This window comes from Cnephaeus nilssonii (genome assembly GCF_951640355.1).
Source record: "Cnephaeus nilssonii genome assembly, chromosome: 18".
NCBI lineage: Eukaryota > Metazoa > Chordata > Mammalia > Chiroptera > Vespertilionidae > Cnephaeus > Cnephaeus nilssonii.
The window spans coordinates 38,395,820-38,419,964 of NC_137089.1; the positions used below are offsets into that span (position 1 = coordinate 38,395,820).

A 24,145-nucleotide genomic window follows, 5' to 3' on the forward strand; every position below is an offset into this window, starting at 1 on the left:
TACAGTAATCCACGCTCTCAATGTGATTTTGGTCAAGTCATCCAGATTAGAGGGACATTTTCTCTATGACCTTTTCAAACAGATGATTTGGGGATAAGTAGGCAGAGTGTGGAGAATAATTTAAATTCCTGGCTGTGGTTCCATCCAGGCCCAATATCCTATCCCTTAGTCCATCCAAAGGACTTGTCTTGGAGGCTGGATTTGTAACTCTACCAATCGTGCTAACCTGGTGGATCCTGTAGGATTCCCAAAGAGTGCCACTTCTCCCCTCCCAGTCACCACTGTCCGAGCAGCATTCTCTGATGGCTGAATGCTGTCACAGCCTCCCTACCCCTGTGACAGCAACAGCAGACTTCCCCAGTCCCAACCTGGAACTCTGGCGCTGGGACAGCTTTTCTTGGCAGTCCTGAGGCTCAGCTGTGGCTGGGACCTTCCCTGTCCTCAAGCCAGCCCAGTCAGCAGTGCCCCTGTGCCAGCTGCTGGCCCTAATTTCAGTCCCTTCATTGCATCCCTGTCAGGCTCCCACCTCACAGGAAAGCAGTAAATGATAATGAAGTCAGGCTTTTTGCTTAAGGGGGAAGGGCAGTTTGTGTGGCGGGGGGGGGGGGGGGGGGGGGGGATAACTGATATTTTTAACTATAAGCCAACATTAACATTTTAAGTCTTAAAGAAGAGAAAACGTAGTTGACCTCAATCATAGTCTATTTGGCTGTTATAACCCTTTATAGACTGGGTGGTTTAGTGACTTATAAATAGTCTGGACACTGGGAAGTCCAAGGTCAGAGCACCAGCAGATTCATGTCTGGTGATGACCCATTTCCTGTTCATCAATGTCTGTCTTTTCACTGTGTCCTTACTTGGCAGAGGGTCAAGGGAGCTCTCCGCAGTCTTTTTTATAAGAGCACTAATCCCATTCATGAGGATTCTACCTTCATGACCTCATCACCTTCCAAAGGTCTTACTTCCTGCTACCAGCACTTGGGGTCTTAGGTTTTAACATATGAATTTTCAGGGATACATTTAGTCGGTGGTAACTTCGCTACTCTTAACCCAGCTTTTGGAATTGAGATGTAGATTGCAGAGAGGGAGATGGGAAAGGCATGAGAAAACTAAACGTGGGGTTGCGGTGAGCACCCAGTAAAATTGTGGCCCTGCGCCATTGGCTCCCCATCAATGCTGTAAACTAGGCAGGGGAACTGTTATTAGCTCCATTTTACAGATGAAAAGCACAAATGAAAAGAGAGTAAATAACGTGCTCAAGCTAATCTGTGGCAAAATCAGATGTTGTCCCAGAAGTTCAAGTCTCTTTCTCTTCTTATTCTTATCCTCCTAAGCCCTGCAGTGGGAATATTGTTAGGAGTCTTCCATCTTAAGTTTCATATCATTTCTGTGAAATAATTGTCCTGATAACTGTGAACCAGCATGGTTTGCATTTTAGGCGCCAAAGGCCCGAAACTCAGTGAGGTGAGGAGCTTCAGCTTAAAACAAAGGACATTGGCCCTAATCGATTTGGCTCAGTGGATAGAGTGTCGGCCTTCAGACTGAAGGGTCCCAGGTTCAATTCTGGTCAAGGGCATGTACCTTGGTTGCGGGCACATCCCAGTAGGGAGTATGCAGGAGGCAGCTGAATTGGTGTCTCTCTCGTCAATGTTTCTAGCTCTCTATCCCTCTCCCTTCCTCTCTGTAAAAAAAAAAAAGGACTTTGTTGCCTTTCCTACCACAGGACAGGACATGGTCCCACCCACTCCTCTCAATAGCTGTAAATGCATAATTATGAGTTCTATTACAGGAAACTTTTTTATAGAGTATCCCAATGAAAAATCAATGGTACGATCACATGGCAATAGATGCAGTGCACGGCAGTGTTATTGACCAACATTAATCATTGCAGAGCCGTAAAAAGAAGACGCTGTGTGCTTACCTCGCTGGTGCATGCTAGCTTGCTTTACAGAGAGAAGGGGTATGATTCCTGCACTCCACCCTCTGCGTCTAACCAGGGAATCCATTGAGATCAGAAGCTGAGCTTGACACCATTGTGGCTGTCAGCTACTAAAGACAGACCCATCTTCAGCCCACTCACCCTTCTCCTGGGCCTAAGCCACTGAGATCCCTTCCGCCCTTGGGAGGGCAAGAGGCAGGCATTAGTGTCTGTCAGTATCTCCCCTTAAAGGCCAGATGGAGCAGAATATGGACTACAGAAAAGGAGGCATATCTTGACTACAAGCAGACATCCTTTCTGTTTCTCTGTCTTGAAAACATCAATGTCACAGTCCGTGCTCAGTCTCATGAGCTGAAGAGATGGTCCCTGGAGCAGGCTGCCTGTATTTGCATCTGCGCTCTATGTGGCCCCATGTATGTTATTTAAGCCTTTACATCTCAGTTTTAACATCCATAAATTGGGAATAATAAATAACAGCACCACCACTACAAAGGGTTGTTGTCAGGATTAAATGAGTTGATGTATGTGGAGCTCTTAGAGGAGAACCTGAGAGTAAGTATCAAATCACTGTTTTCTTTTTCTGTCTACACAACATCTGATAGCCTGGAACATGGTCTAAGCCACTTAGATCACTTAAAACAAGGCAACCACTAAAGTCACTTCCAGCTCTAGGCTTCCCTAATTCTGTGTCCAACCTAGAATACTTCCCCAAGTGTGGTCTATGGACATGAAGCTTATTAGAAATGCAAGTTCTCAGGCCCTTCCTTGGTCTTACTATGTCAGTTTCTTTGGGGGGGGGGGCAGAATTCTGTGGTTTAATGTGTTCTCCGGATGATGTTTAAATTTGGAGAAGGATGTCTCAGAATCTCCTCTCTACTGAGAAGCTTCAAGCCAGGTGCCACTTCCAGGAACCCCAGTGATGGAGCTTGTGGTGGTCACAGTGATGATGGCAACCAAATCTCCTCATGGATCCCTTTGATGTGGGGACTAGTAGGAAGCAGAGCATTGGCAGGAATTGTTAAGGATACTTAGGATGAGGTGAGTCCTGGCCAGGGCAATTCCAAAGATTTTGATTGGGCTAAGTTTTAGCCTCTTTTCATATTATTTGACCTTAGATCCGATTTCCACCTACCATCCCATATTTTCACTCTAAATGAGTCTATAAACTAGAGATTGTAGCTTTGTGACTTGGGACCTTGAAAGATGGTTTCCAGCTGCATCTTTTAAATTTGAATCCAGCTAGTCTCATAAAGAAAACTCGGAGAGCTCATTCTTTGAAATAAAGAGATTATTAGGAAATGAAAGTTTTTCCGAAATTCAGGATATTACAATGAGTAAGCACTGAGGATGTCTGAAGAAGAGAGGGGACTGACAGACTTCAGCATGTATCTCTCATTCTCTCCCTTGCCATGTCCCTAGTCATCTACTCATCTCCAGGATGCTTCCCCCTGTAGGATCAACCAACGCAAGTACAAAATGCAACATTTTTTAAATGAACTTCTTTGATCCATAGGGCATATCTCCCTTTACTTATTTTTTGGCCAACAGTGAAACAATTATTTTTTCAGTCTTTTTCTTCATGCTGAAATCTTTGAGGTTATTAGTTAACTCATGACCTTCTGATGCATTACGAAGTCTTTTGGATCTGCTTCATAGAGTCGCTCTATTTTAGCAACACAATCCAGTTCAGGTTCTTATCACCTTGTGGCCTGATGGCTTCAGTGACCTCTTGACTGTCCCCTTGATGGATCAGCCTATTCCTTCCTCTGCATGCACTCCCACTGACACAGCAACACCCCTCAAAGGCTTTTTTCTTACCGTGTTGTTCACGCCTTTGGCAAAGAACCTACTCTGCCTTTATTTTGTCCACTCTATCCAATCCAAATATCTCTACTCAGCCTCCAGCTCTTTGCTCACGCTGCCTCCCACATTTCAAGAGACTTCTCCATATTTTTTTCAATTCCAGGAAACCAATGTGGTGTACTCATCACTCCACTTCTTAGCATCCGCCCCATTCTCCCAACAATCCACTTCACCCATCGCAGGTTTTTCTCCCTCCTTCTGTTTGTCCTCAACTCTCATTTCAGAACCCTTATTGAACATTCTCTCTAGGTCCCCTCTAACCTCAGAGGTACTGCTACTGCTGTACCTCCACTCTGATGTGTACGTTGCTTTGCAATGAACCCCAAGGATTTTTGTAATGTAGGTTTTCTATTAGATCGTTGACTACCGAAGACCAGCGGCAGCAGAGAATTTTCCATTTCCTTTGTTAATGCTTCACTTGGGGCCCAGCCCAGAGTGCAAGGCTGATAAAATGTCCAGCACAAAATGGGTGCTCATGACATATTATTCACCGATCACAAAAAGGTTGTGGGGTCCCCCCAAAGACACCCAGAGGGGAAGAAGCAGTTGGGATCCCCTAAGTGAAGCATAGTTTAGGGAGCTCTAATGAGACCCAATTAGAAACCCTCTTGCTGTTTGCCTGTTTCATGTGAATGGTAAAAGCTGGTATGTGAAAAAGAATCAGGCAAACTGTGGCTTTTTGGACTGTGGCACGCTTCTCTTCTGCTGTGAATGCTCGCCTGGTTTGCATTACGATTTCCTTCCTTGCTGGAAAACTACACAGACTTTCTCCCTTTCTTTGGAAGAAGTGGGACCTGTTGGAAATGTGAGGCTCCAGGATTCAAATGCAGTGGGCTTGGCTGTGGTGCTCTGTAGTGCATTTCTTGACAAGTCCTGAAAAGACTATTGAATTCTGGCCTGTGCTTTTCTCTGCAGTATTTGGATGGGTTTCAGCTGCAGTGTTTGGCTGGATAGAGTAATCGAAATAGATTTTTTTTTCTTCCTCAGTAATCTTAGGTTACAATTTCATCTTTTACCGTGAAAACGGAGTATTTTTCTACCACGCAAGTACTTTTGAGTGCGCTAGAATCATGGCTCTCTCACAAGCAAACAACCTGTCTTTTGAAATTACATGCAAACAGGTGAAAATATAAGCTGGTAGTGCTATCCTCAGAGGAACACTGGGCAGGCATTTGGAGAGTTTGCAAGAGTTACATTCATCTTTTTTTTTTTCTTTTAATTAAATGCAGGCATTTTGGAGGGACTTTTACTTGGTAGAAAAAATCCTCTTTTTTTCATAGATCAAAGCACTATCTGTAGGCATCGCTGTAACATCACTAGCTCTGCATGTGTGGTGGGCGGGGTGGGGGGGTTGATGCTGTGTAAGCACCTCTCGTTCTCTGTGCTCTTCAAAGGGTGGCTGGCCTTTGAATCTGCTCCGTATCTAGAATTCTAGCTTTAATTATCAGATTAGCCTGCATTTTCCCCCTTGTGATTACGGAGCAGAGAAGCTGAAGTGTGTTTATTATTCTGCAAAATACTTGACATAGTAGCATCCCAACTGTTTTAATTTTGTTCTGGAAATGAGAGCTGGTGAAATTATAGACTTCTTCAAGCCAAGGGAAGGAAATGAGTAAATCAAGGGAACAGAGTCACTGAGTGACAAGACAAAAACGGCTACACAACACTGGAATTGTGCCTTTCAGGGTCCCTGCAAGTGATGAACAAAACGAGGAAGATTATGGAACATGGGGGGGCCACTTTCACCAACGCCTTTGTGACCACGCCCATGTGCTGCCCGTCCCGGTCCTCCATGCTCACTGGGAAGTATGTGCACAACCACAACGTCTACACCAACAACGAGAACTGCTCTTCACCCTCCTGGCAGGCGATGCACGAACCTCGGACGTTTGCTGTGTATCTTAACAACACTGGCTACAGAACAGGTAAAGGGGGGACTTTCTGACCCGTGACCCTCGGATAAAACGTCTTAGACACAGGAAAATGCAGCGCCCCGTGAAATATGTGAAGATCCAATAAGCTCCTAAATGGAAGTATTTAGGCTGTTCTCTTCTGTATCATATCCTTCCCTTCCCTCACTTTTTCACTCTGAAGGGTGTCCCAATGAGAGGCCCCTTAGAGAGAAGACAGAACGATTCTCAGTGGACATGTTCTGAAAATGTCGTACTCAGCAGAGTACCCAGCAAGGGGAATTTTCCAGGAGAACCTACAATAGAGGTTCATCAACCTCCCGCATCTCAGGGCATCATGGTACAGCCTGAGGCTTGTTTTAGATGTTGGTAAATTTCTGTTGATTGCTCCTCGGGGTCTGGCACACAGTAGATGATCACGATCATTTAGTGAATTAATAAATCATTGAATGAATAAATCAATGATGTGTACCTTATTGATGCATTTATTTATTCATTCATAATTTAGTCAGATTTGGAGTTTCTTTAGCTTAAGTTGCGGTCATTTTTAGGTCTCAGATGTTCACCTCCACCTTCTAAGGAAGGAAGGCAATTGCTGTACCTGCTATCATTGTTTAACCTACAGAGGGCAAGAGGAAGGTTTGGGTTAGTTGGTCTTTTGAAAATTGGGGACCTCTTTCAAGAGAGGTCATAGCATCATGCCAGTCTTTGTAAGAAAGAAGTGAGGCTCTTTCTAGTAAGGCTGCCCGCCCCACCCTCACCAAAGCCTTTATTCCTCCAACATTTAGATGCTTTCAGCATTTCTTCATGAAAGGACATAAGAATGATTCTAGAGGGGCTACAATGCAAAATAGATTTTTCAGAACCACCTATCATTAAAGCTTATTGGAAATTATTTTACAAATTCTCTGTTCCAAAGATTTAAAAGTAAAGGGCTTCAGATAAATGTATTCTGTTAAATCTCTTCAAAAAGTGAAATGAATCTTTCCCACTGATCTCAGGAAACACGTGGCCATTGGCTCCTCTGCAGAGCACCCCCGTGGGCACTTAATACTTTTTATTTATGGATGAAAATATTCATTGTGAATATGACAGCATTGCCATTCGCAGACATTTCAAGATAGCCACTCACAGAGGAAGCTCCTCCCAGGAATCTCAAGGGTGTTTGCTTATGCTTAGGAAAGAAACTAGGTTACTCGGAGTGCCTTATCCTGTTTCTCACATAAGTGATTTAAATTTATAGCACCTTTCATCTGAGAGCTCTGAAGCAATTTGCAAATCCATCAAGCATCCCTGTAGGGTTTTGTAGCCAGCAAATGTACTTGGCTCTGTTTTATAACTGAAGTGGGGATTTCAAAAATTGTGTGACCAGCTCAGAAGCAAAATCAGCAATGGTCCCCTAATGCCTGGTTCCTGATTTGAACCATCCAATTTTGTTTTGTTCCTGGAAAGCGTTGTGTGAGATCAGGGCCTTTCGACTCCCAGGCTCCCTATAATTTTTTCCCAGCAGCGTGCATACAGCTTGGAGGGTTGGGACTCTCACCATATCCAGAGCAATATGGACAATGTCCGTGATAAGTAGAGATGCAGGGTGAGTCAGAGCATCCTGCAGGACTGAGAGCGGCCAACGAGGGTTTGCTAATTTGTTTCAGGACTAAACCAAGAAAGGGGGAAAACAAGGTAAGTTCTGGAGGCATGGTATAGAGCAATGTAACTATAGTTGACAATATTGTACATGTACTTGTTTCGCTCATGCTCTGCTGTATCCACCCTAAAATGGGTTGCAAAAACTTGAATGAAACTCAGAGATAATTTCGTTCAGTTCCCTTAGACCCGTGGTCGGCAAACTGCGGCTCGCGAGCCACATGCGGCTCTTTGGACCCTTGAGTGTGGCTTTTCCACAAAATACCACGGCCTGGGCGAGTCTATTTTGAAGAAGTGGCGTTAGAAGAAGTTTAAGTTTAAAAAATTTGGCTCTCAAAAGAAATTTCAATCGTTGTACTGTTGATATTTGGCTCTGTTGACTAATGAGTTTGCCGACCACTGCCTTAGACCCACAAGATTAAACTGACTCGCTGAAGTGACACATTCGATGTTCTAATGGGAAGACCAGGCATCAGGACCTTGAACCTCGGGGCTCTCTCCAGTGTGCGCCTCTAACTCATGGGTTCGGTCCAGGATGAAATTGCACATCATAAGGCTTTGCCCATGACAAGTGTCTGACCTTTTGTTCAGCCCAGCAGGCCTGCTTCATTCAGGGAGAGGAGATATGTTCTTGGAAACTAAGACAGATTCTGAAGCCAACCTTCTCCCCGGGGGTCCAGACACTTAGGTAATAGTGGAATTTATAGTGAGTCATCCTACAAAATTAAAGGCATTTTTTCAAGGGTAACAAGGACTTATCCAGATACTTAGTGTGGAAAACAAATATTGATGTGCCCATTAGTAAATCAGAAAAATTATAAATAGAAGACTAAAATGGCAGTGATGGGATCTACAGAGTTTAAATTTATCTTTGATGGAAGCATATTGAAGTGTCTGAGACAATTAGGAAGCAAAGATGTCTTTGTAACAATAATTATTGATCTAACCAGGGACAGTGACACATTTGAAAACAAACACATAAGCATGTCAAGATGACAGGCACCTTAGGAAATTAAGAGAACTGGTGAGTAGGTATTAAACCAGCATAATTATTCATGAGCCACTAGACTAGTCGGAAAAGAGCCAGCATATAAAGATTTTATTGTTGTCTTAATAATGAATATATTATTTGGAACATTTAGCTGAGAACCAAAGAAAAATAATGAAGGAAACTGAAATATGTATTAGACATAAATATCCATCGAGAGAAAAGCACAAAGCAGCAATTAGATTTACGAAGAACAGCTCAGAGAAGACAAATTACTAAGAGGTTTATTTTGGGAGGAATCCAGAATACATGGATTTAAATGAATCGAATTGATCCAATATTATATTTACTGTTGTATGACATGATTTTTCTTTTTCAGAACTGAGGCATATTTTTGGACTGGCTATAGCCTAAATTTTTCTAAACTTACTCATGGAAAATATGACTCCACAACCACTTAAATGTTCGAGAAAGGGAAAATACAGTAACATGTCTATTGCATTTTATGCTCTGACAAGTGAACTGGGAATGACATTGGATTATCGATCATAAAAATGAATATCCTGCCTGAATCTATGCTCAAAAATTTTTTTAGCTTGCATTTCTTGCAAGGGTATAGACATGCGTGTGAAACCTGGCTTAGTTTTAAGGTAAAGGTGATAAGCCATGCTTCAGAGGTAGCATCAAGTGTTAGCAAAAACCCTGAACAAAGACTGAGGACACCTGGAGTCACGTCCTAGCTCATTCGGCCTTTCATTTGTTTTGAGAACTTGTAGAGACAAGTTTTCCAACCGATAAAATGTAGAGATTGGACTAGAAGGATTCCTAAGTTTTCTTTCTTGTTCAAAATTATACTGTCATCTTATTATGACCACTGCAGTTATTATATTGATTCACTTAAAAATTGTAGTGTTCAAATTATAATCAGAACACATGATACATGAAATCACATGTGAATTAAATTTTAGTTTTGCTAATTCTACATATCACTGAAGTATAAAGGGCAATATTTAACAGAGATCTGCAGCACAACTTTTTGTACAGTATTCTTTTGTAACAAAACAATTTATACAAATTAGTCAACTTTTCTAATTTCATGTCTTTTATATTATAAAATTTATTTATGTTACTTATGGCAAGTATATTTATTCTCTAATACAGGATTTTGTAAAGGTAGCGTTCACGTAAAGTAAGACAAACTAACATTCTTTTTATGAGTACATAACATAAGACATAGCATTCCACAGTATGCTATTTATTGAGCATTCTTAGAACTTCACTAGACACTGGGCTGAGAAGAAATATAAAATAAGATCCCTGTCTTCATTAGACTTGCAATCTAATTGAGGAAACCAGATGGGTTGACATAAGAGGAAATCATAATTTTTACTTGGTTTAAATTATGTATATTACTAGTTATGACCAGTGAAATCCTGTGATCCAAATCTATCCATTACATAAAGTAAAAAAGTTCAATTAGTGTATCATTTTTTATACTGAATAAGATTTAACTTCTCCACAGCATCAGAAATCTTTTGTGTAGTTACTACTGCTGATTTAAGATAAATACCTTTGCCCTGGCCATTGTAACTCAGTGGTTAGACAACTGGGCGTGTGTGGGAAGCAGCCAATTGATGTGTCTCTCTCACATCTTTTTTCTCTCTCTCTCCCTTCCTCCTTCATATATATTATTTTTTTAATTGATTTCAGAGAGGGAGAAGGGAAAGAGATATAGAAACATCCATGATGAGAGAGAATCATGGATCAGCTGCCTCCTGCACGCCTCCTACTGGGGATCGAGTCCACAACTGAGGCACGTGCCCTTGATCAGGAATCGAACCCGGGACCCTTCTGTCCTCAGGCCAACAACAGTCTATCCACTGAGCCAAACCAGTTGGGGCCTCCTTCCCTTTTACTCTCTCTAAAAACCAATAGAAAAAAAAATCCTTGGGTGAGGAATAACAACAACAACAATAGTAATAATAATAAAATAAAATAAATACCTTTGCTTCAAATAGCTCAAGGAAACTTTCCTACGTATTATGGCACAAATAGTCCTGGACAGAGTAACGTGGCCTAAAGTCAAAAGTAATTATAACCAAGTCTTTGTGATCTTTCTCCTGGCACCAACAGCTGTGAAGGGACGTGTTCAGTGGCATCCCAGAGAGACAGTGATACGGAAGGGCGGGTCGGTGGCGCGGTGGTGATATATTCAGATAGCACAGCAGTAAGGGAAGTTGAATGCCAGCACCAAAGGGGAGAAAAACTTCAAACTCCCCATAATACAACGGCAATATGGGCAAGAAAATGAAATTCACCTTAGGGAGGGAGGAAGAGATTTAAAACATCTGGAGGGAAATCATTAGAAGGCCAGATAATCAATTGCAGAGTGCTGCCAGGGGTGATCACAAATGAGTCTCAACGTCAGGAGGCAACAGAAAAGGCCAGAGTCCCTCGGAGCTGCCAACGCTGGGGTGTCGCTTTGTGAGGCGTGAGGTCCTGGTTTCTTGGAACAAGTGTGATGGGCGAGGGCACATCTGGAAAACTGAGTACATTCTTTGCACTCCATTAACACAAAGACACCGAAAACCTGGAGGGAGTTCTGACGTGACTGACAAGCACAGTAAAGAGACTCGTAGAAATAGTTCCTAAGAGGAGGAAAGGGCAGGGAATAGCCATGGCAATGGATAGAAAACAGTACAAAATATTAGTAGTCTCTCGAGGGAAACAATGAAGGAAGGGCTTGGCATGGCTGCCCTGGGAGGAAAAAAAAAAACACAAAAAATAAAACTAAGAGGAACAGGAACACTTTTATAACGCATCGAGCTGGGGAAAGGAAGCCAAATGGGAGAGAATGTGTTGCCACAAAATCCATCAGATCGGAAAAGAAAATATTGTAACCTCTCAGGAGATGTTTTCAAACGCACAAGTGCAGAGAGCTGGGGCGAGAGTTCCTTGCACCACGGAATGGTCCATTATTTACGATCGGAACACAGATTCGAAAGGATGGAGATAATAGTGATGCTAATAATAACAGCAGCAGCAGCAGCACGTAAAAAGCTCTTGTTATGTGCCAGGCACTGTGTGGAGCGCTTGATGTTTGCGTTAACTCATTTAATCCTGACCAGAATGCTGCCACGGTTACTGTTATCATCTTCATGGTTTTCGGAAAGGGAATCAGAAGTAGAGTTAAGTAACTTGCCGGTGGACACGTAGCGAAGCAAGTAGCAAGCCAGGATTGGAACCCAAGCGGGCTGGCTCCAGGGTTTATATCCCAAACCATTACGCTCTTTTACTTCTTTGAAAACCAAAGGAGAGGAAAATGGAACAAACCCCCAGGGATGAGGCACAGGCCAGAGGAAAGAGCTGGGCCTGAGGTTATTAAGTGGAAGATTCTGGAAACAGCTCCCTTCTGGAGTGACGTTGTTGGGCTGTGGTGTTGGTCGGCTGCCTGTGACTCCGAGTCATGTTGCTTTCGTCGGAAAAGGAAACTCATCTTGTGGTTCTGTGTGAAAAGGTGGTTAGTCTCTGCAGACAAGAACCCGTCATTAGAAGAATTCCTACTACACGCTCAGCTGGGAAGGAAATCCTGAGTCAGACCTGACGTGAGAGCCTCTGACACTTTGTCCTACCCCCTGGAGCTGCCCGGGGCCCTGGCAGGATCCTCAGGCTGTGGGCGTTTGGCTAAGGGACAGCTTGATCCATTCACTCACTCACAGATTCAACCGATAAACATCCATTCACTCAACAAATAAGTAGACATTGCCTTGTTCCTCAGACTGAAGTCAACTCTTTAAAAAAAAATGAGTCTGAGAAACATCAACTTCAGCAACTCTGGAGCTCTATTGTATGGAAATATTTAGACCAAATCAGCGTTAAAATTATAACCCAAGTGAAAACACAAAATGTAACAAGTCTGGAACCTGTGGAATCCCCAGAATGAATGGGGATCCATAAACCCCAATTCAAGAAACAAAACTTATGGAGCCCCTATACTATGGGCAAGGATGGAGAGGGGGTTCAGAGATGAGGCCAAGGTAATGCTTGTCCTCAAAAACCTTACAGTCTAAGAAGGGTTAGGCTCACATATGAACTTGACTCTACCACTAGGAAGAAAGAGAGGATGCCCTTAGAGCCACAGACACAAATTGCTACGGGATTGGGGCAAAGACCAGGAGGGAAATGGCATGTGCTCTGACCTTGACAGAGAGAGGGAGATGAAGACAGTGGCACAGGAGAGGGAGAGAGATGCAAACCAGAGCTGCAGAGAGGGACATGAGCCGAGAAGTGCAGGTGGACTTGGAGAGAGAGTGATTTTGTGCAGACCCAAGGAAGGCTGAAGTATAACTCTATCAAATTAAACTGGATCCTGCAGGTGACAAGGGTTCATGTGAGAAGAGGGTGATGTGACCAGAGCTGGTCTTCAGGAAGGTGGTACTGAGAGTGGAAAGACCCCGGAGCCTGGCAAGCAAAGCTGGCCAGGAGACTGGGCATCTGTGGGGGATCACATAATCAGAGAGGGAGGCAAGGTTCGAGAGCCATCACCCAGGTGGAACCTACAGGCGGTGGCGACTGCCGGGCGAGGGGCAGGTGCAATCAGGGAAGGCTCTGGGTTGCCAAGCGTGTTACCCAGCAGCGCGATGATACCACTCAGAGAATTAAAGGGTAGCGGAGAAGTAAATTTGGAAGGGAAAATGATTAATTCCATTTGGATGACTGTGTTAAAGGGCAAGTAAAACATTCAGATGGAGATAATCTACAGGTAGTTGCAGACCAAAGATGGGAGCAAGGTAAATAGCTATCCCTTAAAGACGCGGAAATGACGTACCGTGGATAAGGTGATGACGGAGAAATGTGTGCTTTAAGACAATACCAGGGACGTGCCTGGATTCTAGCGTCCGTTTTCATCCCAAGCCAGTCATCCGGGAGCGACCTGTTTCCATTGTGTAGGAGAAGGCACCTGCAAAACCTCCTAATGAAGCCGGGAAGTGGCTTTGACCTGGAAGGCAGAGGACATGCTCTCTCCCTAAACTAAAGAGGGAGGCCTTTAAAAATCAGAAAGATTAAAACATGCATGCATGTGTGTATGTATTTTTAGATGTAGATGTGTGTACACATATACTTCACTGTACACATATGTATCCCCACATAGACATATATAAAATAAAATGTTCTCTAGTCTTCATACTTGAGGGGAAGGCTATGTATGTGTCTAATAGGGTGATCAAACACTTAGGTTTACCCTGAATAGTGCTTGTTTATATCTGTTTTCCTGGTGGGATTAAAACAGTTACAAGAGGCACCCTCTTTCTCCCTCAAAAGTGTGCCAACAGTACACTTCTGATCATTGAAAAAGGTGTCCGGCTTCCAGATCGAACCCATTTAGTTCCTGAAACCCCAACCTACCTAGCTCTCCCCTAGCCTCCTCCAATCATCGTCTTTGGCAGAGGACCATGCTCCTGGCTTGCTTCTCTGAAGGATCAGTAAGCCTTGTGGCAACGGCCTTTCTTGGATGTGACATGTGGGAGTTAAAATGTGCAGCCCTTCCAGTGGCCTCCATGAGCAATGGAGAATTCATGGTGCCAATACTTTCATTGTACCATCATTCTATGAAAATGAGTCACCTATGTAGCATCTCTATGTTGCCAGAATTTATTTTTGTTTTGAAGAGAGAGACATGCACATTTGTAAAATGCACATACTGTAAACACAGATGACACATGAAAACGGTGACCACATCCCATAAACACGAAGTGTGCCTCAGACCCTTGGTTTAGAAGATTTGTACTCTCTGGATATGTAAAAAGAAGGCCAAGCTTTTCAGTAGTGTTTCTATAATTCACAACGCTACAACAGTAAGTTAAAAAACGTAATTTCATACAAGGACTGAACTTTCACTTCTCCAATATGTGTGTGCCCAGGGGTAGCATCCCAGGCCTCACGCTGGCTGCTTCTCTGATTGTTACATCAACTTAACAAAGGGGTACGTTCTGCTGGTATCCCAGGAAAACCACAAGAAGAGCTGCACCCAGAGTACCATGATCATTATGGGGTTTCATTGAATTATAATCCATGTCCTTGGCGGCTACTTTTATTTACTCAAAAGGAAAATGTGTGTATGTATGTCACTTTGCCAAAGGATTGGGGTATGACACTAACATTATTTTGACATCCACTGCCCTAGGTTAACTTTTCTTCTACCGTCTCTTTTTCAAGCCATCGTTTCATATTTTTGCATTTATACATTTATTTATGATTAATCATTTCACATGAGAACATAATCCCTTTTTTTTTTCTCATTGCAGCCTTTTTTGGAAAATACCTCAATGAATATAATGGCAGCTACATCCCTCCTGGGTGGCGAGAATGGCTTGGATTAATCAAGAATTCTCGTTTCTATAATTACACTGTTTGTCGCAATGGCATCAAAGAAAAGCATGGATTTGATTATGCAAAGGTAATTTTCAGGCACTTTTACACGGCATCAATTTACTTTGTGCATAATGGAGAACAGCCATTTTCAGCAAATTAACCTATCCGCAAGATTGGCTTTCTATGTTCTCACAATGTTAGAATGAGAAATTTTAAGGTAATTTTAAACTCCAGGCAAGAAAAGACTCTCAAGGAACACTGACTTTATATAGTGATTTTTTTCCCCTCATTAGAACACAAGGCAATCAGCCTTTGATGAAAGGATCATCAAGAAAATCATAGATGCCTCCACTCTGTCTTGTGATAATTTTTGGTTTCCCTCCCACACCCAGAGGACTTGTCCACATAATCAAATGTTCATCTTTGTACTGTTTTGCTTTTCACTGGGATGAAAGTCAATTTTGTCTTCAGATTTAGATGTAAAAATAAGAGCAAACAAGTGGAATAATCAGAGGTTGGGGACCCACACGCCTCCCTGGGACTCCTGTGTGACCAACCTTAGCTATGAGACCAGGACACCTGCCCCAGGGCAGCTCGAGTCCACGAGTGTCTCTAAAGCTGTCAATCCTAGGATTTCCACATCAGTTCATAGAAACTGGAATTGGCGTGTCCCACCGCCCCCTAACAAATGGATCCTAGATTGGACTTTAAAATTCCCAAGGGTTCTATGATTGCCAGTATAAATAAGACAATTTTCAGATCACAGGAATGAAGGGGAAAAATATCTTTGAATTTAGCCTCCTAATTAGCCTAAAATAGCCTCTTCCCTTCTGGCCATACTTACCTCTTCCTCATTTCCCTAAAAGAAGCCTCGAATGCGCTCTACGTAGCACAGATCACTACCAAAGAGCCACTGGTAGAAATGAGAGGAGGGAACTTGATGTAATTCGGGCACATTGCTGCCTTGATGCTTGGCCTGATTTAAGCACCAGGCACTTGGTGGGAGATAAGGTGTTAAGTCTCCTCTTTCATACCCTTCAGAAAACAATGAATGCAAATGAATTCACAAACATTCCTAATAAGTTTCCAGACTCATCAAAGTTGAGAGCTAGCTGGCAGGGACCTCGGAGGCAGATCCGAGCTGCATCCTACAACGGGCACGGATTGTCACCGCTATCATTTTTTTATCTGTGGGGATGCTTTCATGCTCCTTGTTCTAGCGATTAACCTCTCTTTCCCTGTTGTCCTAAGGAGACCAATGTAATCAAGATTCCCTCCGAAGACTAAATCAGCGTAACTTGCCCATTACCACAGCTGATTAAGTGTCAAAGACAACTGTGTCCAAAAAAGAATATATATCTTTTTTTTTTTTTTTTTTTAGCGGGGAAAGGAATGAAACAGACACTCCCATAGAAAAAGGTGATAGCCTGTGGGCTTGTCCTAACAATGGCATGTGACACAGATTCCGTCCCTTGGGCGCTGCTTTTGCAGCTGTTCCGATCCTTAAATCTACATGGGATTCGTCATGCCTGGAAGCCCCTGCCACTGTAAACCTTGCCCGGGCACTTTCTGACATTTCTGCTGGAACTCTAGGCCACTGACACACACTTAGAGAGGCAGGTGGTTTAATTTAAGTTTTCATCTTTTCTTTCCTTTTCATTCCCTTCTAGACTTGCATCAGCCCCTGGGACTGGGGGGTTAAGTCATTTTATTAACGTCAGGCTCTAATCCCAGCAGCTGTATCATTTTAGCTGTGCAATTAACGGAGGATAATCTGCAGGAAATCAACTGCTTCCCATATTTAGTGTTTCAAGTACATTAATTAATAAAATGTTACAGCTTTTCCTGTGCACCCAGATTTTGGCCAAGGTTTCCTTTAGCAATTATTGTATCATTTCTACAGGTGAATTTTTAATTTAAAAGAAAAGATCTTTTGTTTGTTCGCACGTGTGTGTGTGTGTGTGTGTGTGTGTGTGTGTGTGTGTGTGTGTTCTGGAACTGTGAATGTGTAGTGGGTGTTGGTGTTTCCTGCCCTTGAAGTAATTAAATTTTTGTCAATGGATTACATCAACGAAATCTGAGAATGAAATATGTATCCGGTGTTTTATGTGCTCTAGCATTTGGGTTGCCAGATCTGATCATTATCTTGGGCAAACAGGACTTGACTTTTTTCTTGCCTAATTGCTAAGTTGTGCATTACTTAAAATACATTTTACCACGCTAGTGACCCTAGAAAGTCCCTGGCAACTGACTTGTTGCCTTGGGAAGTCCAGTGTCCCTTCCCGCTTTAGACCTTACCTCGTCATTCAGTGAGTTGCTTCTGAGGAAAGCAGTGTTCAAATGTGATCTGATGAATGTCACCTTTTGTAATTTCTGTTTTGTGTCAAATGTATGTTTCAGGACTACTTCACAGACTTAATCACTAACGAGAGCATTAATTACTTCAAAATGTCTAAGAGAATGTATCCCCATAGGCCCATTATGATGGTGATCAGCCACGCTGCGCCCCACGGCCCCGAGGACTCGGCCCCACAGTTTTCAAAACTGTACCCCAATGCTTCCCAACACATGTGAGTAATACCATCGGCTCTGGGACCTGCTGAACATGGGCCTCTCCTTTGCTCCCCACCCTGCTTCTCTCCTCACCCCATTTCCTTCCATAAGACAGGAACATCAGCTTGGAACAGGCTTGCATCCAAGGGCCTCGTCTAGGTTGTCTGATTAGGAACCCCATTTCTAACATTTGTAAGCTGCTAAAAGGAAAGCAAAGAAGCAGACAGGGTGAATGAGACGATTTTTATCAAGTGTCCCCTTCAGTTACCTTAATATTCATGAGTATCGTCTAATAATAATGGTGATCAAACTGTTTGCTTTGCATCGCAGCGGAGTGGTGACCGGGTCTGGTTACAGAAACATGGTCGTTTTCCAGAGAAAACTGTGAAACAGCATTGCTGCAGGCATGCAGTTAGGACTGCGCCAGAAAGCAGCAGGCGGGGCCTTGCCCGAGAGGTCTGCCCAGGTCATGGCTTTAAAATAACCTGCTGTTTCTTTTTGAGAGGAGGGGCTGGGGAGGCATGGAAACTGGAGGGACTGTGCAGAGAGCAGAAAGCTGTGTTATGCTGAGAGTGCTCCGTAGCCAAGGGTGGAAAAGTCTGGGTGCTTTGGCAGCAGAGAACCTGATTTTGGTGTTGACTCTGTGGACACATTTCCTTCCTACCTGTTGTAATAATATGCAGTCTTCCCCACAGAGCCTCTGGCTCGGGGTTTGCTCCAAGTTTGGCCCTCAAGGAGGTTGGGAACAGGAATCGATATGTTTATCATTAAAGCTCGAAAGTTGATTCTTACTCTGCTTGTGCTTAAATACCATCCTTTTTATCCACACTGATGTTCTAGCCGTGATCCCGGACAAAAAGAACATAGATTGGATGTGCAGTTGACCTGTGGGGGTGAGGGGTGCTGAGCACTGAGCAATAGAAAACCCATGTATAAGTTTTTACTCCCCCAAAACCTAACCACAGTGTCCTCTTGCTATTGGTTGCAGGGCACCCTCCCCCACTGTGGATACCAAAATCTGCTCAACTCCCCCACTGTGGATACCAAAATCTGCTCAAGTCCCTTCTATAAAATGGGGTAGAACAATGCATACAGTTGCCTCTCCATATCCACGGATTCCCAATCACGGATTGAAAATACTGTTTTCGATCCACATTTGGTTGAATCCATGATGCAAAGCACAGGGATACAGAGGAGCAACTGTGTATCTATCGCATAAGTGAACCAGTGCCGTGTTGTTCAAGGGCCAACTGTGCTTCCTGTGTAAGGAGAGGAGTAACTGCTGAAGGCGCTCTAGTTCAGCGGTCGCCAACCAGTGGTCCGTGGACCATTGGTAATCTGTGAGGTGCAAAAGGTTGGCGACTGCTGCTCTAGTTGCTGTCATTACACACGCATGGAGGGCATTCTTGCGCGCTTATTTTGTCTCTAATTATAGCTAATAGACCTACAACTCCTGGTCCGTAGGATATAGATCGTTTCTATGTATCAAGTGATTTAGAAAGGAGAGAGGTTAGAGCTTACTGAGGACAGGAACTAACAATAAATATGGAGCCAGGGTGGATAACCATGCCCAGACACTTGGAGGGCAGAAGTGTTTTAGTGCACTAAATATTGTCAACAAATAAAAGGAGTGCCCCGTACCTGGCCGGCGTGGCTCAGTGGTTGAGCATTGACCTATGAACCAGGAGGTCACAGTTCAATTCATGGTCAGGGCACATGCCCATGTTGCAGGCTCAATCCCCAGTGATTGGGGGGTGGAGGGAGGGGCGTGTAGGAGGCAGCCCATCAGTGATTCTCTCTCATCATTGATGTTTCTCTCTCCCTTCCTCTCTGAAATCAATAAAAATTTATTTTTTAAAAAGAGGGGTGCCCCAGCCCCTGGGAGCCACTGTGTTTTGGAACTGACCCTGTGGATGGACATGCAAACCTCTGAAGATTTTCCCTACGTGTAACCGTGGTGCCAAATGCAGGAGTGAAGCCCACGAGTGGCGAGCGCCTCTCCATTATAAAGTTAGGACCCAGCTGGTCCAGGGAAGGAGAACGGACTTTGCGAGGTTCTTCCTGCGCTGGGACCCACTTTCCCTTTCCTTCTGAGTCAGAAATCATCGTATGTGATGGCTTCCTTTGTTGCATTAGCATTAGTCAGCCTAAGGTGACTTTGTACACCTATAAATTTTACCGGTGTTTTCTCAGATTTGAGAAGGGGTTGGCAAAGGGTTTTGTGGCTCCCTAGGGTCCCTGCCTTTGAAGCTCCAGGCCGAACCTACAGGAAAGTCGGCCACAGGTCAACAGGTCTGTCTGGCAGCTCAGTGTCAAGCACAGACAGCAATCGCATGGGGGGAGAAGTCTGCAGAGTTCTCAGGTCCCCGATGATAGCTAAAAAAGCATCTCTGATTCCAGCACCTAGAAACTCTATTTAGTTCCACCGATATGTATGAGTGCCACTTGGGACACCCTGCTGCACAGCAGATAGACATGAGGAAGATACAGTTGTTGACATTGGAGAACCAATAAGCTCAAACAGGGATTGGCCCACGGGGGCCGAATCCAGCTTGCCAATAGTTTGTATTAATAAAGTTTTGTTGAAGCACAGCCACATCCATTTATTTAGGTTCTGTCTATGGCTGCTTTCACAATACAACAGCAGAGCTGAGTAGTTGTGGCAGGTACTGGGTAGCCTGGAGTGCCTAAAATAGTACTTACTATCTGGTCCTTTACAGAATAAGTTTGCCCCAGATCCCTGTTCTGGGCAGCTGTCTAGTTAGCCACATCACCAGTGGGACCAGAAGTGATAAGACCTCAGAGGGGACTATGGAAATTTGGAGGAGGATGTGTTCACATCTTTTGGGGGCCTCAAAGCATGGGCCAGGAGGCATTCAAAGTGGGCCTCAAAGGATGTATAAAATTCCTGCAGCCAGTTCTACAGAGTGGGTTGATGATTTCAGAAAGAGAATGGGGCTCAAAAAAGTGGTCACCACATAAGTGAGGTGATCTCAGAGGTGACTTAGGAAGTGGAGAATGGGATTCAAGGAAAGCAAGGTGGGGGGAGATAAAGCTGGAAAGGGAATGAGCAGAATGTTGAGGACGAGTGAATTTGTACATAACTGTAAGCAGACAGTCACTGGGGGTTACTTAGGGTAGTAGCATAATATCTGACTCGGTCATTTTTACATGGAAATAGTGTCAGTTATTCTTTAAATGAACCACCTGTAAGCCTGATTAGTGAGTTCATAAAGTGAAATCTACACATGGCTGAGGGAAGAGTGTTCAGATCTTAAAGGCACGCAAGAGTGGGTTCCCATCTCAGCTGTCCTCACTAAGTCTGGGAGCAATTTCTTTTTTAAAAAATTTTTTTGATTTTTTGAGAGAGAGGAAGGCAGAGTGATGGAGAGAGAGAAACATCAATGTGAGAGTGTAACATCCATCATCCATTAGCTGCCTCCTAATGCCCGCTCACCCCCCCCGCCCCCCGCACTAGGTATCGAGCCCGAAACCCAGGCATGTTCCCTGACCAGGAATCAAACTGGCAACCCTTTAGTGCACGGATGTCACTCAACCAACTGAGCCACACCAGCCAGGGCAGGGGCAATTTCTTTAACCTCTCAGGAGTTCCATGGTCTCATCTGCAAAATGGGGATAATATTAGCACCTTGACATGATGTCATGCATGAAAATCAAGAGAAGCAGCATAGCTAAAGTCCCCAGATAGGGTCTGGGACATAGAAGTCACTTCATTGATGTTGATTCTTGTCGATTCTTTCTATTAAGATGAACCATATAAAACTGCTCTTTCTTTTTCTTTTTCTTTTTTTTAACAATATATTTTATTAATTTTTTACAGAGAGGAAGGGAGAGAGATAGTCAGAAACATCGTTGAGAGAGAAACATCGATCAGCTGCCTCCTGCACACCCCCCACTGGGGATGTGCCCACAACCAAGGTACATGCCCTTGACCGGAATCGAACCCGGGACCCCTCAGTCCGCAGGCTGAAGCTCTATCCACTGAGCCAAACCGGTTTTGGCTCTTTTTCTTTTTATTCTTTATTGATTAAAGTATTACATAGTCTCCTTTTTCCCCCATTGACCTCTCCCCAGTCACTCGCACCCCACAGCACATGCCCCACCCTCCTAGTGTCTGTGTTCATTGGTTATGCTTATATCCATGCATACAACCAAAGGACTTGTATGCATGCAGATAAACACCGCTCTTTCTTGTCTTATCTTTGACCTACGAAAAGTGCAATCTTATTTGGTTCAACTTAATGTTTAGGGGAAGCAGCTAGAGAAATGACAGATTGATACTTGCCCATTGTGACGTGGCAAATCTCTCGACACACTAAGACTCACATTGGGGTGCGCCTCCCGCACCTGGCCATTCTGAGAACACAGGCTAAGCACCGAGATGGGCTGTGTTCTCTCTTCCAGGTGCCAAACTGGCGCTATGGGCAAGCGCCTGCTTGGAGCACAGCCTTAGCCGCAGAAAATGAAAATTCATGAGGTTGGTTGAGTGACTGAGCTTGTACCTGCTGCTAACCTGTGGGGTTTGGTGTCCCTCGTCCCCACAGGCCTTAGGGCCTTGGGTTGCTGGCGTCTTGGTTGCAAAGCCCTCCGGGCTGCCGCTGGGGGAAGGGGCTGGAGAGTCAGTGTGCATGGCTTGTTACTGTGAGTGACGGCACGGTTCACAGTTCCGTCCGCAGACAAAGGGAGCGAGACAAATGGAGGACAAGCTGCCATTTGGGGTGCACGGAGCGCCTGAATGGCCGGTGTCCCTAGCACATTAGCAACACAGTGGAGCGAGGGGACGGCAGCAGTGACGGCCGCTGCCGGAAGCTTTGGCAGGCCCAGGGACAACGGAGCAAGAAGCTGCAGACTGACCCCCACGGTGGGACCCACGTAATGCGGACGCTTGCCTTCAGGTCGCCTTCCTTGGTGGTCAGGCATTATTGAGGCGCCTTTCAGCCGGCTTTGGGTTATGGCTCTCTGACCCGCTCAGCCCCGAGCCAGTGTATCATGTTTGCACGGTGCTTGCCGGTCCCAACAAAGGGTGACGCCAGGCCAACACTGGCTTGTTGGCTTTGCAAACGGAGGCTAGAGGTTGTTATGCCCCCCAACTAAGACTGAGAGCGGAGGCCCGGCCAGAGGGACAGAGGGACTGTTTAAGCAGACAGCAGCCCAGCCGCTCCTGCCTCCGAGACATCTGAGGGTGCCGCCGTCATATCAGCACACAGAGCCACCCCCATCGCAAAGCCCCGCACTGTGGCTGAGACCCTGTTGTACTTTTCAGTAAGTTACCTGGCCAGTGTCCTCCGAGGAGGGCTGTACCTCACTCTGGCTTTGACATAGCTTCTGGCCCCTGGCCTCAGTGATGTCAGGATATGCTCCTGACAGGGAGACTCCACTTTCCCAGCTCCCTTACCACCTTCCTGCCATCGATGTGCCTATCAGCTTAAAGCATTGTTGTGTGTGTTTCAGTTCCACATTCTTTCTCCCCATCCTGGGAACGTGTGGCTGTGTGTGTGAACGCACAGGTTCAAGCGAAATCTACCATCTCGCAGAACAGCCCATGTCCACTAATGTGCGAGAATCGTTCTGAAAGTGGAGCTTGCGGCTGAACACAGTGTGTTAAATGGGAAACTATCCCTGTGTAAGCCTCCAAAGTTTTTGAAACACCTTTATGATGTAAAGTTGGAAAAAAAATGTCTTGCCTTAAAAAGAAGTTGCACATTCTTAACTTTATTTCTTCCACAAATACGTAAAAGGAAATTCTTTCGAAGATGAGAGAATTTTGAATTCTCTATAAAAATTTCTGATTTGGGCCGAACTAGTTGCCCACCTTGTTCCCTCCATCTTTTCTGCTCATCCCGTTCCCTGAAGTCCAAGTGCACACCTCCAGGGGGCAGCATTTACACCAAATACCATGTAAATGGAGTGATGCAAGGCAGCTCCGTCCTGAAAACAGAACCAAGTGTCTCATCTATACCTTCCAGTGCCCGGTGTGCATTGGTTAGCAAATAAATAAATGTGTTAACCCCTCCGAGTAGCTGACATTAAAACGTTTTTTTAAAAATAATATAAAAATAGTTAAATAATCGGTTTTATGAATTTAAAAAGGACACCTAAAAATAGCATAATTCCATAAATTTTTAGATTAAAAAAAACGAAGACTTAAAATTTTTTTTTTTTTAATAAAAAGACCCCAAAATGGCTTTGCCCAGGTCACATAAGTAGATAGGGTCAAAGGTGGAGCCAAGACTCAATTCTCTTGGACCCAGGTGATGTTCCCACCAGGCTTGCTCAGTACCCATCGAAGTCACAATTAATATTAGAAGCGGTTCCTGTGTGTGCATCGGCAAAATTCTAATTGGCATTGGCAACGTTGTTAGAAAACTCTTTAAATTAGTTTGGCAACGTAGCTATAATCAAGATCATTTGGTATTGTTCTGCCTGTGTTCAATTTTGCCTAAGTAAAGACATTTGAACTCTTGTGGGGAATATCTCCGCAAAGTCAATTAAGTAAGTTCAATTTTAGTGAAAGCTGAGACCGTGTGGCTTGGGAGATTAAGTATAGAGTTTCCAATTTAATGCCTTGAGTGTGTGTGTCTTCAATATGTGTAACTGGCTTATTCTGGGAACTGAGACCTATTTTATTTCTCAGGGAATGACGGTCCCGCTACCAATACCCTTTAAGACTTAGACCACTGGGGGATTTTGTTGTTGGTGGAGACTAAATAACAAATGAAGAAAACACATGTCCAACTGTAACACACCAGAAACATCTTTATTTTCACTGGTGACAACAAAGGCCACCAGTGGTAAGAATGAACTGCTAAGTTCCTTGCATTTCCCCAAGTGTGGATTTAATCTACAGCACATGCA

The 24,145-nt window shown here is 44.1% G+C and overlaps 1 protein-coding gene across 8 annotated transcripts in view; it reads left to right on the top strand.

Moving 5' to 3' along the window:
- Nucleotides 1–24,145, top strand: part of SULF1 (sulfatase 1) — a 168,015-nt gene that overhangs the window by 88,805 nt on the left and 55,065 nt on the right. For 6 of the 8 annotated variants that reach the window (XM_079796252.1, XM_079796257.1, XM_079796258.1 and 3 more), the window contains 3 exons: nt 5,488–5,727; nt 14,650–14,801; nt 17,117–17,286. In XM_079796252.1, coding sequence (XP_079652378.1) covers nt 5,488–5,727; nt 14,650–14,801; nt 17,117–17,286 — 562 coding nt within the window. Of the gene's footprint in view, nt 1–5,487; nt 5,728–14,649; nt 14,802–17,116; nt 17,287–24,145 lie in introns of those variants that run through there. The other 2 variants (XM_079796256.1, XM_079796259.1) reach the window with 1 other exon arrangement.